Genomic DNA, 21,339 nt, shown 5'->3' with positions numbered 1-21,339 from the left:
AGAACACGGAGCCTCGGCTCTCTCCATGCAGTCATATGAAAAGGAATGGACACCTCATAAAAACTGCTGACTTTCTGAACAGGCAAATATTAGATCTTCATTCAAATATTGCCTACAGGTGAAGGGGATATACCTAAATAAAGGACACATTACATTTAAATAGTATATTTATTCTCAAAATTCATAAAAATGCAAATCTGCCACATAGAAAAACTAAGTACACTTCTAGGTTTACCACATAGCCATAAAATTAGAATACAGTGTTCCAGATTACATGTCCATGACAAGAGCCTGCCTAGGAGCTCAGCCCTTTTCAGACGTGGGACAGACGTTGGATTTCTGCTCCTGGAAATGATCTTTCATGATCAGTTTAATCTGCCAGGTCGGATTAATGAATAACTTCACACGCTAGGTTTGTCTTGCCTCGGCAAGGAATTTTATAATATTGTAAAGTTATTCAAACTTAAAACAATTTGCTGCAAGAATAGTAATCTACAACGGCATAGGATTCAAATGACTACCTATTTGTCCAGGACTGGATGTCGCAGCAAACCCAGCCCAAGAGCTGACACTTTGTTGATAAAGTCCCCCAATAGTTACCATGAAGAACAGACTTTTTCAACCTTGCTTTAATCAATCTATAGGAAAATGTTATTTGCATTGGTTGCTAGTGGGAAGAATGTCCCTCCATTCTACCCCATACATAAGTGCCAAATTGCCACCTTTACAGGCAGTAAAAATGTCCATGGATTTATATAGCTTGCTCTGCCACGTGGTGTTAGTCCTGGAACAATGCAGGCAACAACCTATAGGACAAACAGCAACAGCTTAACAAACCCCTGACACCTGGTACTAATGGTTCAGAATGGCTGCTGTAGAATATAATCCTTGCAACAGAATCAAAGTGCGTACGTTTAAAAAGAGAGATTTCACTTACTTACGTTGCATGGAAAGTGCGTACAAATTAAATAAAAAATAAAAAAGCCATGACCTTTCAAGAACACTATGACATGAATACCATATAGGCAAAAACTAGGTTGTGTAGAACAAGACATTGACTGATCAATGAATGATAAAAGTTGCTGAACTGAAGACAGCGTTTCAGGAGAAAAGTGTGAACCATAGTGGTGAAAATGTAACAGTCTGGTGTCTTGCTGCTTTAGGGGCATGCACAGCTTGCATGCACAGGCATTGTGTCATCTATGAATTTAACACCATATCCAAGAATACTTGATGAAAAAGGTAAAACTAAACATAATGAATTTTATAACTTAATTATGATCCTCCAAGAAATGGCTAAATTGAAACATTTGATTGGAATTAGTGGGAGGGTATTAGAAATAGACAGTTTGTGTAAAGAAACCTGCAACATCTTGCAATTTTACATAAAAACATGGTTAAAATTTTACCAAGTTGATGTCAACGTGAGGCAAAGTTGCTCAAAATGCTGTCAAGAAGTCATTTATGCTATATAGTAATACCAGCATCTGAGGGCAGCATTACCTTCTTGCACAGTACAATATTACATTTTTGTAAATTTTGGTAATTATGTGAGGTTCATTTCCTTGGGTTTTATTCAAGTCTATTATCATGGTTATGAAGAAGCCGTTTGTAAATGAAGAAAAAGTTTGTCTCTGTATTATTTTCTTCTAATGACAGCAGATGCCACAGAGAATCAGACACCCAGGGTCATCAAGTATTACCAGGTGAAAGAAAATAAAGGGACAGAAGAAGAATATATTGAAGGAATAGAACATTTTTTATAGTTTTTGGTTTAGATACATCTGAACAATTACCACTAAAGGTATTAAGAAATTTTTCCTGAACAATGCCGATTCGGTCAGTGTGCTGCTTTCAATCTGTCTCTCCTATAGGAAGAACACTGTGGGTCATCCTCCTGCTTTTTGCAGAATCCACATCGCCTGCCTGCAGGTGATGTACATGCAGTCCTTGGAAATAAAGGCAGTTGGTACTGGTTACCATGTAATGTCACTGCAGATTTTTTAGCAGGAGTTGAATGTTCTGTGTATACTCATCATTGGGTTTGGCTTTCCAAGGAACAGGTACCAAGCAGAAGTGAGGTGGTTGTGGTGGGCTTTGCCATTCACACAAATGCAACCAAACAATGTCTGGATCCAGTTTGGAAAGAAACAGAAACGTCCTATAGGGAGATAAAAAGAAACAGAATAAGTTGGCAGTCTGAAGCTGTGCCTAAATGTCCAGGGGCACGTAATTATTCAAGTTCTTGTAGTCTCTGGAAATTGTCCCTCTGTGTAGAACTTATTGTGAAAAAACAAGAAACTTGTTTTTATTGTTACATGTTAAAAACAAACACTGATGTATATGTTTTTTTTTTTACAACAATAATTATGAAATCCCTAGATGAGCAGTGTCTACGCGTTTCGCGGAAACAGCGCCGGTTGCGTAACACAATGAGTTCCCACTGAGACAGGCCAGAGTGAAGGGCTGTTGGTTTTGTCATTTGCTCATTAATATGTGAAGATAAAAAAGTTAAGCACCTATCAAGTATAGAGACATTTTTAATTTACAGCTGTTAATGCATGGAAATTTATGATTGGCATTAGTTTACCTGTGCCCTTGACGGGGGTCCCAATATAAATTAAACATCTATAGCTTACTCCTGTTTTGGGGAAAAAACAGGAAACTTTCTGGATCTTCTGAAGACGTGGACACTGTTTTTGCGAAACGCGTAGTCTCTGCTCATTCAGAGATTGAATGTTTATGGTTGTAAAAGCCAAAGCATATACATGAGTGTTTGCTATGTTTTTAACATGTTACAATAAAAACAAATCTTAGGTATTTAGGTTAAGTTAACCACTAACCCTTACAGCAGTTTATACTCCACTTTAACTTTATGTACTACCAGGAGTTAAGTAAAATAACTGCATATGTCAAAAAATTGGGGAGCATGTGACACTCCCCTTACTCCTATGTGACAGCGCTGGTGTTTAGTAATTGGGTGCTTAGGAACCAGTGCAACCACATGGGAGCATGGAGAAGGTACTTAGCCTACAGAACGTGTAGCTTCACCCTGCACAGAATACAATACAACATAGAATACATTTTTTTTTTTGGAAGCATGTCAGGACAATAATAGTGAAAGAACTTTGACTCATTTCTGAATTAGCTGGCTTCAGTAAGGTCATCCTCATCATTTCTCAATAACCTGGAACTTCTTCTGGGTCAGTGACCTTTTCATCATTGATAGATGCATAAATATGATTGGGAGCAACAAAGCTAGTAGTGAAAGAAAACCAGGTTGTTTTACATTTTATGGTGTAATTCAAGAATTGTGGACCCATTGAGAAGGGATGCATCGTTATCGTAAGAATAGGAAAATATAGTTATAACATTTGGATGATAGGGAAGTGGGGTTATGTATCTAATAGATTAATTTGTGCAGCTGCTTTATGGATCCATACATAAAAATACAGAATACATACATAAAAGATATACAGTTAGGTCCATAAATATTTGGATAGAGACAACTTTTTTTTAATTTTGGTTCTGTACATTACCACAATTTATTTTAAAATGAAACAACTCAGACGTAGTTGAACTGCAGCTTTTCAGCTTTAATTCAGTGGGTTGAACAAAAAGATTGCAAAAAAGGAACAAAGGCTTTTAATAACACAATTACTTTATTTCAGGGGCTCAAAAGTAATTGGACAAATTTAAAAGATGAAAATAAAATGTTCATTTCTAATACTTGGTTGAAAACCCTTTGCTGGCAATGACAGCCTGTAGTCTTGAACTCATAGACATCACCAGATGCTGGGTTTCCTCCTTTGTAATGCTCTGCCAGGCCTTTGCAGCAGCGGCTTTCAGTTGCTGTTTATTTGTGGGCCTTTCTGTCCGAAGTTTAGTCTTCAACAAGTGAAATGCATGCTCAATTGGGTTCAGATCAGGTGACTGACTTGGCCATTCAAGAATATTCCACTTATTTGTTTTAACCTTCTGGGCGGTAACCCCGAGGGGTAGAAAAAGGATGCTAAAAGCGGTAACCCCAAGTCACACTCAGGTTAGATAAACCTATAGAAAGTAATAGTAAATCGCTTCTTACCTGATCCGCCGGCGTCCCACCTCATCCTTCTCTGCGATGTCGGTCTTCTTTCTTCCTCCGGCCGGCTTCCTCTGCACCCGATGAATCACCGGGGGAGTTCCTGGTGATGTCGGTGGGCGAGGACGCTGACGGCAGGGCGGGAAATTCAAATCCATTTGTATTGCATTCAATACAAAATAACTGTATTGTATGCAATACAGTGGATTTACATGTGTAAAAGCAGTACGTTGGAATTAATTTAATTTATTATTTTGTCATGATTTTGTGTTTCAAACTTTTTCATACTTATACTATATATTATTCAGTAAAATAAATTTTCGTGAAAAACAATGTGCCGCTTTTAGACATAAAAAAACGGACAGAAATGAAACGCCCAGGAGGTTAATAAACTCCCGGGTTGCTTTGGCTGTATGTTTTGGGTCATTGTCCATCTGTATTATGAAACTTCTCCCAATCAATGTGACTGCATTTAGCTGGATTTGAGCAGACAGTATGTCTCTGATCACCTCAGAATTCATTTGGCTGCTTCTGTCCTGTGTCACATCATGGATAAACACTAGTGTCCCAGTGCCATGGCAGCCATGCACGCCCAAGCCATCACACTGCCTCCGCCATGTTTTACAGATGATGTGGTATGCTTTGGATCATGAGCCGTTCCATGCCTTCTCCATACTTTTTTTGCCATCGTTCTGGTAAAGGTTGATCTTGGTTTCATCTGCCCAAAGAATGTTTTTCCAGAACTGTGCTGTCTTTTTTCGACTTTTTTTTTTTTTTTTAGCAAAGTCCAATCTAGCCTTTCTACGTGTTGTTCACTTGGTTGGCTGTTGTGAAGGAGTTTCTCCTCACCATGGAAATGATTCTGCCATCATCCACCACTGGTCTCTTCTGTGGACGTCCAGGTCTTTTGGCATTGCTGAGTTCCCCAGTGCTTTGTTTCTTTCTCATGATGTACCAAACTGTAGATTTTACCACTCTTAATATTGTAGCAATTTCTCGGATGGGTTTTTTCTGTTTTTGCAGCTTAAGGATGACTTGTTTCACTTGCATGGAGAGCTCCTTTGACCGCATGTTGTCTGTTCACAGCAAAATCTTCCACATACAAGCACCTACCCTCAAATCAACTCCAGGCCTTTTATCTGCTTAATTGATAATGATATAACAAAGGAATTGCCCACACCAGCTCATGAAATAGCCTTTGAGTCAACTGTCCAATTACTTTTGAGCCCCTGAAATAAAGTGATTGTAAAAAAAAAAAAAAAAGTCTTACATACACACACACACACATTCATATACACACACACACATTAATACATACATATACAGTGCTGAAAGCATCAGTTTAGGATGTTTCTGAAATTATTCAGAATTCATTGACCAGTGCATATAACCTTTTTTTGACCTGCATGTGATCCACTTAGTCCATTGACTTGTATGGAAATGTAAAACTTCCTCGATGTGAGCAAAAGCCAGACCCCTAACATAAGATGACACAGAATTTAAAAACAGTATAGCGAACATTCAACCTTACATCCAAGAGTGAAAGCTCAACGATAAAAGGGATGAAGATCAATCTTGATCACAGATCTGTTTATTGTATAAAATAAAATGCATTTTGGGCCAATTAAATTTTAGTTTCCATGAAGGCCATTTTTCTGGAACAAATATTTCTAGGGTTAAATTAAATATTTAAAACATTTCATATAAAACAGTGTTCTCCCCAGACTCTTTTAGATGGGTGCACCACCTGGCACTGCCACAATGTCTGTCTGTTAGCATTAATAATATAAACCTTTTACCCAAACAAATGGACTTGTTTACATAAGATGGTTTTGAGTTCTTTTCTGGCAGAATGGTTCCAGGCAAACAGCCCTGAAGAAGATGATTTAATTTGCCCAGAAACAAGTTGGCTTTACACCTCCTTGAAAAATAAAACATATCTGTGCAAGCCTGATCTCCATGTCTTCTGTATAAGAGACTCGACAATATAAGGTGAAGTTTACAGCTCTTATATTGATATAATTTCTGCTGTATTTTTTTTAACTTCAACGGTTGAAGTACGGTTCAGAAAACAGCTCCACTCACGTCTTTTTAGATTCCTATCTCGACAGGGTCAATGTGACATACTAATGATACAACATACCACGGGTACATAATAGAACAAGCATTAAACCTTCCAGAATAAAAGGCAGACAACTGACCCATCACTTCTATTCTTTTGTCCAGTTATATCAATATAAAGCTTTAAATATCACAGATGAAGTCCTTCAAACTTGAACATACAATTTACACGCAGCTGTCTTATCAGAGAGAGAAAATGATCAGTACTATCTCCATCTGTAATAAGTGTTCTTCTCTAGAACCAGAAGGATTATTAAACTATGCGGATGAGCTGAAATTGCTATAATCCAATAAAGTAAGGCACGTTATCATCTGTGCCTACCGAGTTGAGTAATGGTTTGTTTAGCAAGCCAACTGCATCTATGCATCATTTGGGACCTACTGGCTGTACAGTATTCTAAAAGAATCTCAGAATTCATTTTGTCTACAGTGTTATAAGCTACAGCAAGCCAGCATTTAAAACAAAAACAGGCTTTTCAGATGTGCCAGGCAAATCTCCTTAGATGGAAACATATTTACTGCAATTAAACATACAAAACATATAAGAGTGATGGCAGAGAAAGACGAAATGGTCTCCCTACCATCTATTGCCGATTTGATTTTTTTAAACCTGTGGTCTATGTCCCAAGTATGATCAAATCCACTTACTGTTGACTGATTTAAAGCAAGATTAGTTTTGAGGGTTCTTCCCAGAAGCCAACAAATTCTTCTTTGTCCAGCTAGTGAGCCCTCAAAACGATACAACCCAGGATTATACTAACTTTTCCCACTGCCTGCCCACGCTGTTTGCTGATTTTGCAATCATTTGTTACCTTTGCTTCTAGGAACCCTACCAATGATCTTTCTCATCTGGGACCATCAGTTCTCCCCAGGCCCTTTTAGCCAGGTGCACCACCCAGCATTTTTCAGTAACCACCCAGCTGTTTTTGGGTGGTTAGAGATTTGAAGTCATTTTACATCGTCTCGTCCTATCATATTGATGCTGGAAAAAACAGTTCTTGGCACACATACTGCATATTTGCATGACCATCTCAGACTCCATATTTTTGAATGAGGAGGAGAAACTAATGCGAGCAGAAGTCCATGATTTTTGGTGCCTTATCCCCCCTAGCGTTCTAATTCTGTCAGTTTTTTGATGCAAAATGTGATCCTATTTTTTTGCATAGAAATTTTTGTTTATATTGTGGGCCTGTAATTTTTAGAGTTAACTCCCAGGTATGATAATTATATTTATTTATTATTTATATACTACATAATTATAAATAATAATTTTAAAAAATAATGAAATAATAGACAACGTAATCTTAAAATAAAATATAAAATAAAAATGTACTTTTATTTTTATTTCATGTTGTGTGGTGTTTTTGTACTGTAAAAACCATGCTTTGCATCTCTCTGGAGATGGGAGCAGCGGCATGGCCAGGACCCGGTTGGTATTTAAAAGCAGATTACTCAGTAATCTGCTTTTCAATTTCCCGCCCGGCCACGCCCCCCGGACGGACTGGCATCACAGCGGGACCATCCGATCGTCGCTGGGGCGCAGGGCAAAGGTAAGGGGCTTCTAAATTTACCCCGAGTGTGACTCGGGATTGCCGCTTTTTGCATGTAAAAGCCACCCTGAGTCACACTCGGGATTACCGCTAGGGGGGTAAAGTGATTATCAAGAGAAATGTAAAGGGGCCGCCATTACTGGAAACGAACATGCTGAAAGGTAATGTTTTCTATGTTACAGCAACAGCCAGATGTGTTTAAGATATCCAAGGAACATGTTAAAAATCTACCTTTTGTCTGGAATACCTGCTGAAAACGGCAGTGCACTTTCTGGTACTTGACTGTCCAGGCACTTTTTTTTACTGCTAATTTCAGAAGATTTGGGGTGAGACCTGATGATGCCATTGCTGCTTATTGTTATCTTTGCTGGAGGCTCTGGAAGCTTGGTGAGTCATGTGGTAAAGAGTCTAGAAGCAAAACTGGTGATTAGGAAGAAGTCTGCCTATTTTTTGGGGCTCAGCTTACCAAATAAATGTGCTCAGCTCTTAATATGCTGTTCATGTACATGGGTGTACAAATTTGGAAGTACACAGGAAACATGGACACATAAAAAAATATGATTGGGATAAAAAAGCCAAAACGCTCACCTGATTGCAGCTTCCTGTAGTTTCTTTGGCTGTCGGGCACTCAGGTACAACATGCAAGAATCAATCACCTCCAGTATATTGTTGTCTCCTAGGGGACAAAACAATAAGTTCACTGATGGCTCAGTACATATAGAATATCAAGCCGTTGCAGCATACACATATTCCTAGGAATCTCTGGAAAGACTTAGAGTTCATATAGAGGTGTCAGACAAATCAAATCTACTTTGATTTGCTTATAATTTAATTGGTTGTATGCTGCCTTTCCATTTACAGACTGGTATTCACATACAAATATAAGTAAACCCTTATGCACGTCAGGCAGTTACTATGAATCCCCATACATGGCATATAACTAGTAAACCCCTGTAGTAACCAATCATTTTATATTTTCAATAAATGAAAGGGGACATGATTATTCAGTCAGAACAGACAGACAGGTTTATGAGTGGCCCAACTAAATTACAATACATTTTACCATCATAGCTTAAAAGTTAATGCATCAATCAGCCTACAATTGAAAACAAACTCTTGCCTGACCAATTTTTTATCAACATTATGCCAAAATATCAATTACAATGTTAGAGAAAAGACCCCTTCTTTTGACCAGTTAGATAATCTTTTCATCTAATCAAACATATTGCATAGTGTATGGCTGGGTAAAGGCAAACTATAGTTTAGGGGAATCAACCAAACAAATGCAGGAAAATTATGATATTGGCTTGATCATAGTCCTGAAAGTGCTCATCAAGGGGTGTTTGGGCCAACAACAAAGAGGGACCGAGTTGCTAGTTTGGTGAACATTATTCAATTCCCCCCCCCCCAAACACTGAACCATCAATTACAGCCGCCTGAACCTTCTGTATACAGATCATGTTGACAACCAGACGTAACTGATGGGCTGAAGGACAATTCTTTCAGGTTACTGTCTATGCTTAGTTTCACTATGATTATCTTTGGCAGTTGCAGTTCTGTCACTAAAATAAAAACCTCTCCGCAAAGAAGTCAGTGCCCACAGCCCAATACTGAATAGGGAAATAAGCCTGCATTTTGTATCAGTTGGAATCTTGCCAGCCTCCCAGTCACTTACTTACCTGGTTCTTAACCAATGTCTCCACATTTGACAGGACCCAACAGAAGAGACCTCCGGATGGATTGGACTGCCCTGCGGGATTGAAGGTAAGCAGATTTTTTTGGGGGAGTTTTGAGTTTAGTTCCAGGCAGAGATTTCCTGGCATTAGGAAGTGTTAAACACACTTCAACCTTGTGACCAGTGTGAACATTTATTCAGTGTCAAATTTATTACTCTTAGCAATCGTAAATATTAAGAACCAGCAGTGGATAAGAGGCGTATTTACATCCTTTTATAGATTTCTTTTACCCACTAAGTTGGTTTTTATTTGTCATCCTCAATCCAACACTTTCTTACACAGATTTTTTTAAATACAATGGGCGACCAAAGATCAGCATGTAAATCCACTGATGTTTACATGAAATCTTAAATGGAGTTTGACCTACTGACTCACCCAAATCTAAATCCAAGCAAAGCTTTCCCAAGCCTTCTAGAATGGCTTTCTGGAGTTTATAGCCCAACATGTGGTTGTACACAGCCCCAGCATGACAGCTTACAAGTGCCTGAGAGCGCAGGTACGTCAAAAAGGCAGGAAACGCATCCTTGCACATACGGTGCCGCAGGAAGTCTTTGCATGAAGACGTAAGAGACACCAACACCTGAAAAAGGGAAAGCCATTTTATAATATGATAGCAGTGTAGTAAAGTGATTTACCGGGCTTTCAAAATTACCTAGACATGGTTAACTACCTTAAACTAACATGTGTTTTATTTTACAACTTGCTGTTTTCACTACAGTATATTAACATCCAATGGGACTTCACTTAAGCCTGAGTTTAGTCAGTCTCACATATGGGGTTTACAATTTCTAGCTGTCAAAAATGTTATTGTTTAAAAGGAGTGGCTGCAGAAGCAGTCCCTGTCAATGGAGGTCTGTTTCATTCATCTGCATATTACTTTGACCTATACTTCAAAGTAGTGACGTCAATTACATCAGTCACAAATCCTAAAGTGTTCCTATTTTACAACCTTTTTACCTCTGCCCCAACTATGTTTCTGCTATATATAATCTTACTAACCCTTTGAGTGTTGCTTTAAAAAAAAGCAACTTTGTTTCATATAATAATATGCAATTGTTTGTATCAGAATGTCAAGTGTAAATGAACCTTAATAGGATTTATTTACCTCAAAAGCTCGCAGAAGGACCAGCGGTTCATCCTGTGTCAGTCTTTTCACTAGAGATGGCCAAGCTTTATATGCCATGGGCAGGAGTATGTCTCTCTGTGAACGCGTGGGTAGCAAGGATAGGCGCAAAGTATCCAGGGCCTGTACATAAAAAAAAAACATGCAATAAGTGACTGAAGACCTGACTTTTTAGACATCATCTGTCATAAAACACCATTCACTAATGTAAGGGATGTGTTACATATTTATACAGATTTACATTTATATAGCATTGACATATTAGGCAGCCCTGTACAAAGTCCATAGTCATGTGACTAGCTGTCCCTCACAGCGGCTCACAATCTAATGTCCCTACCAAAGTCATATGTCATTACCACAGTCTAAGGTCAATTTGGGGGGCAGCCATTTAACCTAACTGCATGTTTTTGAAAAATGGGAGGAAACCAGAGTACCCGTAGAAAACCCACTCAAAACTCCGTGCAGATAGTGTGTTGGGGGAACCTGGGACCTAGTCCTACAAAGGACAGAGTGCCAACCTCTGAGCCACAGTCCTGGCCTAAGATGCTCTAAAGGAAGGCCGAACACGCTGTGGGGGGGGAATCAGTCCTACTTTTTTTTTTTAGCGCATTGGTGTAGACCAGGGGTGGGCAAACAAAGAAGGCACACTATGCCAGAGGAAACAAGGTGTCCAAGGAAAGGTTTTTCCAACCGTGACTGCAAGCGAGCAGCCTCAGTCTTCTGCTCATCCTCGGTGTAGTCTCTGTACGTGTGCTTGGCATGCAAATGCCCCTAGAGATTCGACCGCTTGAAAGTGCTGTTGGTGTCATTGCACACTAAACACAGTGCTTTGTAGACGCGCAGGATGCAGAAATTTTCGTTAGTCCATTCAGGGTTGAAGACACAATATTTGAGGTCAACCTTCCGGAGACCGATATCTGCGCGTTCCTTCTGCTCTTTAGACATAATAATTGGGGTTACTGTGCAGGAACCCAATGAAATGGCGGGAACTCGCGATAACGCGACAATTCAATTAGGTCAGATCCAGTAATAAATACCTAGGGGGGTGTTAGGCCGGACTGGAATACTGGCTAGGACGTATCCGGAGTTTGCTACCTCTGGTGTAGACAGAAGCCACAGGACAAAAACCCTTGGGACAGCGATGGGCAATGCACTCAATGAATGGGGATTATACATGTATGAATGGGGATTATACATGACGTAAACCCTTGAAAATGCAATTGTTTCTACATAAAATTCATTTTCACATTGACCTTTGCTGAAGGACATCCCTGCTTAACATCCAATATCCTCTTTGCTACAACTTCCCCAACTCCAAAGATGGCTGAATGGAATATCTCAGGAAGGGGTTCCTGATGTTAACAACAGTAGACAAATGCCTGTGTAATGTGTGAAATTGCCACCTATAGTCCCCATCAGAACCCTTTGTGACAACACAGGGGCACAACTAGGAAACAAAGGCGGAGATTCAATAATACTAAATCAGTACAACTGGTGTGAGTACTGGATTTTGTCTTGATATCACCCTCCTGTTTTCCTTTGCAAAGGAGTACTCCAATTGGGAAAGGGATGAACTGCATCAAGAGCCAATCAGGTGTGCTGCATGCACATTTGCTCAAACAGAACATGCTGAAAAACTGAAACAGCAAAGAGATGATTTATCAGGCGGTCACTTCTCCACCCCTGCCTATTCATAGACTAGGACAATGCACCAGGCTAGTTCTACAGTCTTGTAGGGCTGTGTCTATCCTAGTATTGGAAGGACAAGAACAAAAAGTCTTGTGGCAGTTAAAATAACGATAAATGTATTTTGACTTGGCCTAGGATTCAGCTTTAAGGGTTATCTAAATGTAACTATAGCAAATTTGTCTAAATCTAAACAGAACAGTCCAGGTAGGCAGAAAATATGGTTGGTGATAAAATTGAGTCTCCTCGTGACTGTGTGTGATGTGTAAAACTTCCTACTTGAGCTATTGAGCTCTGTAAATAAAACACCCTTCTTTTGAAGCAAGCAGAGAGTCTGTAAAAAAAATAAAATCCTGAAGCTCGGCCTGCTAAATAAAATGGTTTTACACAGTAAGAATATGCAATACCACCAATTTATACAAAAGAAAAAACAAATATCAATTGCATTTTGCAGTTCTAACAATAACAGACAATTTTTACAAGGCCAATACACATTCATTTTAGGATCAGTCAACTCTATCATAAATACCTATGATGAATTGTACATACTGACTATTTTTCGGGCAGGCAGTGTATAAGCCATAGAAAGCTTTTCTTTTTATCAACGTTCCATAATAAATTATGATACTGGGGGTGGATTACCACTAATGGATATTAAGGTACCGTATTGTCTTCTTGTTGCTATCTATACGACACAATGTAATCCAGATTCTTGTTAAATGACCATGAATGACATTGCACCATCTGAAGCCGCCTTACCTGCACTCGGATGTGTACGTTGGAGTGTGACAAGAAGTGGGTACATTTTTCGGCCACCTCTATGCAAATCTTTACATGAGTGAGCATAGGTGGCTTCTCCTCTTCTTTGTCTTCATCCGGTGGGGGTGACATTTCTAAACAGCAGAAAAGGAAGTAAATACCATCATCTCATTACAAGGAAAATGGGGGGAAAAGGATATTTATTGTCACTGAAAGGTTGTCAAGTCATAGCAGGCTGCTTACTTAAAATATCAGCATTTCAGAAAAAGCAAAGCTGATTCTTTTCTCTGTCTACTCTATCATTTATCACGCAGCTGCTCTGCTGTGACCAACATCTTGGTACCTGCACAAGTTTTCACAAGCAATGAAAGCTCCGCAAAATAACACTTAAAAGTACTTTCTCCCTAAATTAAAAATGTAACTGCTAAAAAACAACTTTGTAACAAAGTTTAAGTTTAAAATCCTTATATTTGGCCTTCCCTGGTTCCTCCCTTTAGGCTGCATTGGCATATTGATTTCCCAAATTTTTACAACGGGGAACCCCTGAAATAACTTTCAGGTCTTGGGGAACCCCTTCTATATTTACTATGTCCACAGCTCATAGTAAATTAGTGTGGTTGTTAAAAACCTTTGAGTTTTCATTAAATACCTTTTTTAGACCTAGTGACATCCTTATGCCTTTGAGCATTTCTATAAAATGCAGACAGATTAATGTCTGGTGAGAAGAGCTGAGAAGAGATTACAGGTCCACATGTAATACCGGGCCTCAATAATTTAGAATAAACCTGTACGAATAAAAAGGAATGCACCAGGGACAGTAAGGTTGGGGAAAAAAAAATTGACAAATAATGCTGAATGCCCTTCCGTATATAGGGATGGCTTTGACAGACTTGGTGCAGCCTTTAATACAGACCAGGCTTTTCAGGGCTGGAGAAGATAGACTATCATGGGGGAACCTGGATGATCCAAGCAAACCTTGGCACGGATTTCCTAAAAATCAATCAAAAGCAAATGTTTTCAATCCTGGATCAGGTCCATCCCAGGTTTGCTGGATAAAGGGCTTGTAACAACTGTGCAAAATAGGGCTGGAGACTAAAAAAAAAATACTGTTTCTTTAAAATAAACATCTCCGGTGATACTGGCAATAGGTCTATGGAGCTGCAATGTTTTTCTAATTACAATTAAAGGACCGATTAGGTCACAATATTAGATGGGTCATCCTGCTTTCACTGTAGGGAATTCACTACAATGGACAACCTTCACATCTACAGATCAGAACCATTGGGGAATTCGCAAGGAAGTCTACTAAATCCCTGCATACAACTTAGGGGGTTTCTAGGAAATAGGCAGATCGCAGCATTTGTCATTGTTACACAACAAGTGAATATTTAAAATTCCCAGAAATTCTAAAGTTTCATGGTTTTTAAGCATACATATATGGTGTGTAAAGCTTGGGCAGCGCCAGACGTAAATACGGTGAATTACCAGCAACTTCTAGTTATTGTCATGAGATTAAATGCAGCTTAAGGTTACAAACACACGTGCAATATTGGTCGATGGAAAGGATCGTGAAAGATCCTTTCAACAAACGACTGCACTATGCATGAAGGAGTGCTGTACATACAGCATCGTTCTGCTCTATTGAAAGGGGAGAGAGAAAACGACAAAGCGGGACCCCGGTGTGCTCTCCCCCCTTCACTTCCATTACGATCGTTCATTGTCCATGGCTTTGCAAGTACGGTCCTTTGGATGATAGATCCACTGTACACACGCCAGATATCGGCCCTGAAATGATTATAGGACAAGAGCATTGCACGTGTGTACGTAGCCTAAATTTATGATAAAAGTGGTAAATGGTGTGTGACTATGTAGATACAATGCTACTTTATCAGCACTACAGTAACTTGTGGATTAGAAATCTCTCAGGGAGACACTGTACCTGCCAAAACATTCTAAATGTCTGGAAACCCAGAATCTATTGCCTAAAATGAGACAAAATATATTTCAGTATCAACAGAACCTAAAGCCACCTTCCTGCCATGCTAAAAAGTGGTTTCTAGTACTTCAGTTACCTGCAACATCGTCATCTTCTTCTTCCACCTCTCCCCTTGCAAGCCGATAATTCTGTATATGATCCAGTAGGAACTCTTTCATTTCACATGCCATATTTTCAGAAGGCACCTCGGACTCATTTGATGCATCAGTCAATGACGGCTCTTCAGCAACTTCTGGTAGAAGAAACCATGTCCCTGTAAGTCAAAGAAGTAAAGACTTCTAAATGGAGCATGTTTACAGAACCTCTCCTGCTGCTCCTAGCAACCCAATTCCTAAACTGAAACTAAAGTTACACTTTTATCAATTGATCCGGCATTACTGCAGAATGGGAGGGGAAGGTTGTACTTTTGTAATTATTGAGTCCCTTTCTACATCAACAAGTCTAAAAAGAGATGGCTTTAGGAGTTTGGTGTGGAGGAACTTTTACAGCCCACACAAAACCCTAACCTCAACCCTACTGAATACCTTGGGATCAATTTGAACAAAAGGTCTCCTTATCAGTCACCAGTACCTAGCTTTATATACGCTCTTCTAAGCCTTGTGCCTCATATTGTCACTATAGATCTTTAAATGTATGCTAGGAACAAGTATGTAGAGGACGGACAGGCCACAGAGTGATCACTTTGACACAGCTAGACAGCTTCTAACACTGTATAATACCAATTTTTATGTAAAAGTTTGCTATGTATATGCAAGGGTGTACAGCAATGTGAAGAGGGTTCATTGAAAATGCCACAAGATTCAATGTCTATTGAAAATACTCTGAGAAGAATGAATGCTATTAAAGCCACAGGTGGAGACCATTTACATAATAATGATTACACTTGAATGCACTACACTAGAAGTCCAAAAAGCTCACATAGGTGTAATGGTTGGGTTTCCACAAACTTCTGATCACAGTAGGTCATGTAATACTATTTATATTATTAAACCATACTTAAGTGAAATGAGAGCATTACATTACCTATTTTTGTGACAAGACAATTCAACACCGGAAAAAGCATTTTAGCGCCTTCATTCTGTGACTGATCCAATGCTGGAAGCAGGTCCTGGACAAGGTCACTGAGCATTGGAAGAAGACTGGGACTGGAGTTATCCAACAAAACCTGCAAAACTTTGACAGCACTCCCTTCATGTCTTTGAAGGCGACGCAGGCCAAGAGAAATCTCACTTGCCAAGTAATCTGCATTTTGCTCAACAAGATGACCAATATCTGTGTAGCCGCATGCTTCCCTGACTTGCGCCAAAGCCAATAATGCGGTATCACGAACTAATAGAGAAGTATCACCAGCTTTCTCCAGCAAGGGATACAGAGAACATATAAGAAGTTGGCGAAAATTAGGACCAAGGGCCTGGGCAATGCAAGAAATTCCCTCCAGCTGTAGGCATAACTTCCAGATATTATTGGTCAACTCTCTCAATACCAAATTAGGCTTCTGACCAATTTGGATGGAGGCCATCTGATCTGCCAACTGATCTACCACTTCATTACTACCCTGGCCAGTGCATATATCCCAGTTGACTGGATCAATGTACTCTTCTAAAATTGGACGCACTGCATTTACAAGTTCAGCAGGTTCAAAGTTCTTGCGGTCACTATGGAAAGATTCAATTTGAACGCCAGCTGCTCCTAACACTAGCTGATTCAGTACAACCAGAGCGGGTAGTCTCTGGCTTCGGTACAAGTCTAAAAAGTGATCTGTAAGCAGGTAAAAGTCTCCATAATACCCTAAAAGCCTGCAAACTTGATGAAGAAGGGTAAGAATTTGTGGGTCCCTGAAAGAGCGGAAATTTTTTAGCCGAGATTGAGTGTGTTCTATGTTCTCTTGTGTAAGATTGGCAACAGAAGAGGGAGGTTTTTCTTCCACTACTTTTACTTCACACGGATCCAGTTCTAATATTTGCATAAGGGCAGAGGAGAGCCGATAAAGATGGGCAGAAGATTGAAGCGTGAATGTAAGCCTTGGACCAAGCATCTGAAGATATCCAATTAGATGTGCTAGGATCTGGAACTTGCCTTGGTCATCTTGAGCACTCAGGGTCCTTGGAAGTGACACAAATAATGAATGAAGGCTATCTGACAACACCTCCCCTAATGTCAGTGAAATTATTTCATCCTTTTCTATTTCCTTCAATATCTTATGTGTTTTCTCTTTGACTTCAGGCCTTTCATCATTCATATGTTCAACAAATATTCGTAAAAACATTGCAGAACCATTTCCAAATGAATTCCAGCAAGATTTAAGTACTGTATTAGCCAAGTCCACCACTGCTAGCCTCACTTTCCAATGTAACTCAAGATTGCAATGTACAACAATCTTTTCAAGCTGAGTCAACAAGTGAGTAGCGGAAGTTTTCACCCATAATGTATCTCTGTGGACTAGAAGATCTGATACACGGGTCGGCAGCGATGAATAGTGGGGTTTCTTTAAAGGAACTTTGCTTATACTTTCATCAGACATCACCAAGCTGACGATTCCAGCCCACAACTTAACTGCAGCTGTTGTTACCCTGTACCCTTGTTTGGAATCTCCACAAATAATCCTGTTCAAGGTTGTACAGACTCCAGGAAGAAAAGAAGCAAAGAGGTCGCCCAAAGAACTCTCCACCTTGACCTCCGGAAACAGCAATCTGGACAAGCATTTCATAGACTCCAGCCGAATCTCACGCGACTTCTCCAATTCTGCAAGTTTAAGTAGTATGGTGATGGAATAGCCTACTGCAGGCAGCGATGATGGTTTATAGAGCACAGGTAGGACATTCTCCCCTGAGGACTGAAGAAGGGAGTGAACAGCCATAACCACTGCCAGCTTCAGCTCCTCAGGAACTGGTGTCTTCTGTGGATCTGGTGGAAGGCAGCTAAAAATGTCATCGAACATCTCCTTTAGGGTTGCTGAACTTTTTAAACGAGTCTTAGAAAAAAGATATGACATGCAATGCAGAATACCTTGCGTCAAATCATTTTTTCTTGGCGCAGGTGTCTGAAGAGAAAATTTCAAAGGGAACAGAACATAATCCAGTAGGTCTTGAAGGGCTGACACCTCAATAGACATTAATTTTTTCTGCAGATTTTGAACATTCTCCACCGTCTGCTCCTTCGTCAGCTGAACACAAAGTGGACGGATACTTTCAAAGGCACTGTGGGTGTCAGTCTTTGGTTCTTTGTTTTCCATTTTCAATCCAGCAGCCTGTACACATTCCAAATCTGGATGAATGAAACCTAAATAGATGAAATGATAGATTATTGCATGTATGAAATGTGGCAACACCAATGTAAGCAAATTCAGTTACAACAAAAGTCTCCTAGATTGTAAGCTCTTCTGTCACTGTCATTTGCTACCCCTATTCAATGTACAGCGCTACACAATGTTGGCGCTATATAAAAACTGTTTATTAATAATAATTAAAGCAAAATTATCATTTTACCTTTATATAGAAGGGTAGGTAACGCTTTTATATAAAGTCAAATGTGTTTTTTTTATTTTTAAACTACTTTCTCACCAATTTAAATAGGAACTAAACTGAAAAGTGACTACAAAAAAAAAATACACTTACCTTCAATCCTGCAGGGCAGTCCGATCTATCCGGAGGTGTCTTGCATCTGGTCCCGCGTCGTCCTGGCATCCGTTCCTGGGCGACGTCATCTACTCCTCTGCTTCCTTTCCTTCTTCGTACGTCACCTCCCCCAGGAGCGAGATCAAGTGATGTAGGTTGGAAAAAAAAAACTTGTCGATCTTACTGCTCATGCATGAGTTCGGCAAATCTTTCTTTCTGCATGAAAAGGCTGCTTCTGCATATGCTTGAGAAACCAAGAGGTTAAAAAAAAAAAAAAAAAAAAAAAAAAGGGTGCAGCACCGCCCCCCTAATGAATGGGAGCGCAAAGCCTCCCGAGATACCTACGTTGCGAATCCCGGGAGGCCTTGCACTCCCAATTATTAGGGGGTGGTACTGCACCCTCTTTTTTTTTTTTAAAGGGTGTTGCACTTAAGAAAATAAAAATAATTGTTACCTGACATAAAAGAGTTGTCTACCCTTTTATGTAAAGTGAAATTTCTGAGTTTGGGTATGCTTTACTAGCGTTCTAATTCCCTCCAAATTTCCAAGCAAAAAGCGTTACATTTTTTTTTGCATGAAAATTTATTTTACATTGTAGGCTATAATTCTTAGGCATACCTCACGGAAATATGCCCAGTATTTAATAAATTTAATAATGAACTTTAAATAAAAAGAACACAAAAACCTGTTAAAAATAGTTAAACATGTAACGTAAGTGTACAGTAGCCTATATGATATATATAATTTTATATATATTTTATGAAAATGTATTTGTATTAGACTCAATATATTTATTTTGTATTGAATCCAATACAAAATTATTTGAATTTCCCGCCGATCTTCCCGCATGCACCAACGTCACCGGGAATACCCCGGAGAATCTCTGCATTACGCCGCTGAAGATCGAAGAAGACAGACGTGTCCCCAGGACCTGCGGGGACAGTGACAGAATAAGGTAAGTGTTTTTTTTTAGGTTAAAGTGACCCGGAGTCTGACTCGTCATTACTGCTATTTGCTGGTAAAATCCACCCAGTCACACCTGGGAATACCGCTAGGGGGGTTAGGAGGGTACCCTTCTCCTTTTGTCTATAGAGACTGAATGAGAACCCCTACGTTGGGCATCCCAGGAGGCAGAGGGCTGCTCAGCACCGATCAAAGGGGCTTTCTTCCAGTCACCTGACCTCACGCCTACGTAGTGCAGGATGGGGTGAGGTAGGAAGAATTTATTTTAATCTCCGTGGCAGCCCTTGTATTGTGACCCAACTTTCCAGTAACTACCCAAAAACATCCAGGGGTTACTGAGTGCCGGGCTGTGTGCCCAACAGAACACCGGGCAAATTGCAATACAAGTAAGTCAGAGCTGGTAGCACAGCCCCTTCCCTAACAATGGAGCGGAAGCAGCCCGGTATCCGGAATGGTGCAACCTGGGAGTTCCGGATATGGTGGGCGGTTATGGAGAACCACGTTCGGACAGCACCGGCAGCATTATACATATGTAAGCGATATCAGAAGATTAGTATCGACTTTGGTATGCAAACTTCCTATTCAGGTCTGTGCACTATGGAAAGGAATACATTGGGCTCTATTTATTAAACAGGGAATCAGACATTCCCTAGTGGGAATCTTCCAGGTCCATGTGTTTCAATGGCAGTAACCAGGGAATATTTGGGGGAATGTCAGATTCCCTGATCTACAAATAGAGCCCATGCTATATACAATTATTATAGAGGCCACCCCAGAACCCTAAAGAACCTAACATTCTTCTAATGCCAGTACCATGGCACTGACTGTCCCAGCACGCCCTGCAGCCTATTCTGTCCCACACATAATACTAATAACCCCTATTACAATAACATACAACCCCCATATAGACTTCTATAAGCTGCCCTCGCAATGTGGCCCCTCAGGCCGCCCTGACAGGTGAATCTGACTGACACACACAGTGCTCACGCTCACCTCAGCCCATAGAGCAGGCGAAAGAGCGCTCTCACATGTCGGAAGTGACGTGATCAAGCTGCCGCCGCGCGCCCAGGCTAATAATCAGTCTCTAAGGCAACGCGTCCCACACTTCGCCGCCAGTCACGTGACGTGTACCAGAGTTGAGAGGTCAAGCGGCCATCTTGCTCTGGGCCCGGGGCCCTCAGGTAGAGACATGGCGTCGTTTTCGGAGTCGGCCCTGGAGAAGAAGCTGTCAGAGTTGAGTAACTCGCAGCAGAGCGTTCAGACCTTGTCCCTGTGGCTGATCCATCACCGGAAGCATGCGGCCGCCATTGTGACAGTGTGGCAACGGGAGCTTCGGAGAGGTAGAGACCAGAATCTGGCGTGTGTGTGTGTGAGGGGCCCCATATTGTGTATGGAGAGCAGCCAGGGGCCAATATGTAGTGTATCTCTGGGAAAAGAAAGAGGGTTATACCCCCAGCCAGAATTTCTTTGCTGTTTATCACCCCACCAGGGAGATTTGCTTTTACCACGTGTCCCTATTGGGGTCATTTAACCTCCCTTATTGCCCCCAGCGGAGAGATTTGCCCCCTCCATTGCTCCCCCTCCATTGCCCCCAGCAAATTTCTTTGCTGTTTATCACCCCACCAGGGAGATTTGCGCTTCCCATGTGTCCCTATTGGGGTAATTTACCCTCCCTCATTGCCCCCAGTGGGGAGATTTGCCCCCTTGATT

General features: G+C 40.4%; 2 protein-coding genes across 3 annotated transcripts in view; one reads left to right on the top strand and one right to left on the bottom strand.

Annotated features, from left to right (window-relative positions):
* Positions 1 to 149: 149 nt before the first annotated feature.
* TTI1 (TELO2 interacting protein 1) lies at positions 150 to 18,688 on the bottom strand (the record flags this gene model as incomplete). The annotated part of the gene is given in 8 exon segments (XM_072403751.1): positions 150 to 2,161; positions 8,341 to 8,428; positions 9,864 to 10,068; positions 10,594 to 10,734; positions 13,057 to 13,190; positions 15,129 to 15,305; positions 16,076 to 18,331; positions 18,667 to 18,688. Coding segments are annotated over 7 exon segments (3,126 nt in total). The 3' UTR covers positions 150 to 1,989.
* Positions 18,689 to 20,759: 2,071 nt separating this feature from the next.
* RPRD1B (regulation of nuclear pre-mRNA domain containing 1B) overlaps positions 20,760 to 21,339 on the top strand; it is a 47,278-nt gene continuing 46,698 nt past the window's right edge. Inside the window, exon 1 of one of the 2 annotated variants that reach the window (XM_072403753.1) lies at positions 20,760 to 20,969. In XM_072403753.1, coding sequence (XP_072259854.1) covers positions 20,819 to 20,969 — 151 coding nt within the window. In that variant the 5' untranslated portion in view covers positions 20,760 to 20,818. The remainder of the gene's footprint in view (positions 20,970 to 21,339) is intronic. The other variant, XM_072403752.1, reaches the window with a different exon arrangement.

Source organism: Pyxicephalus adspersus, chromosome 3 (genome assembly GCF_032062135.1).
Source record: "Pyxicephalus adspersus chromosome 3, UCB_Pads_2.0, whole genome shotgun sequence".
In the NCBI taxonomy this organism is placed as follows: Eukaryota; Metazoa; Chordata; class Amphibia; order Anura; family Pyxicephalidae; genus Pyxicephalus; species Pyxicephalus adspersus.
This window is presented reverse-complemented; position numbering and strand designations above follow the sequence as displayed.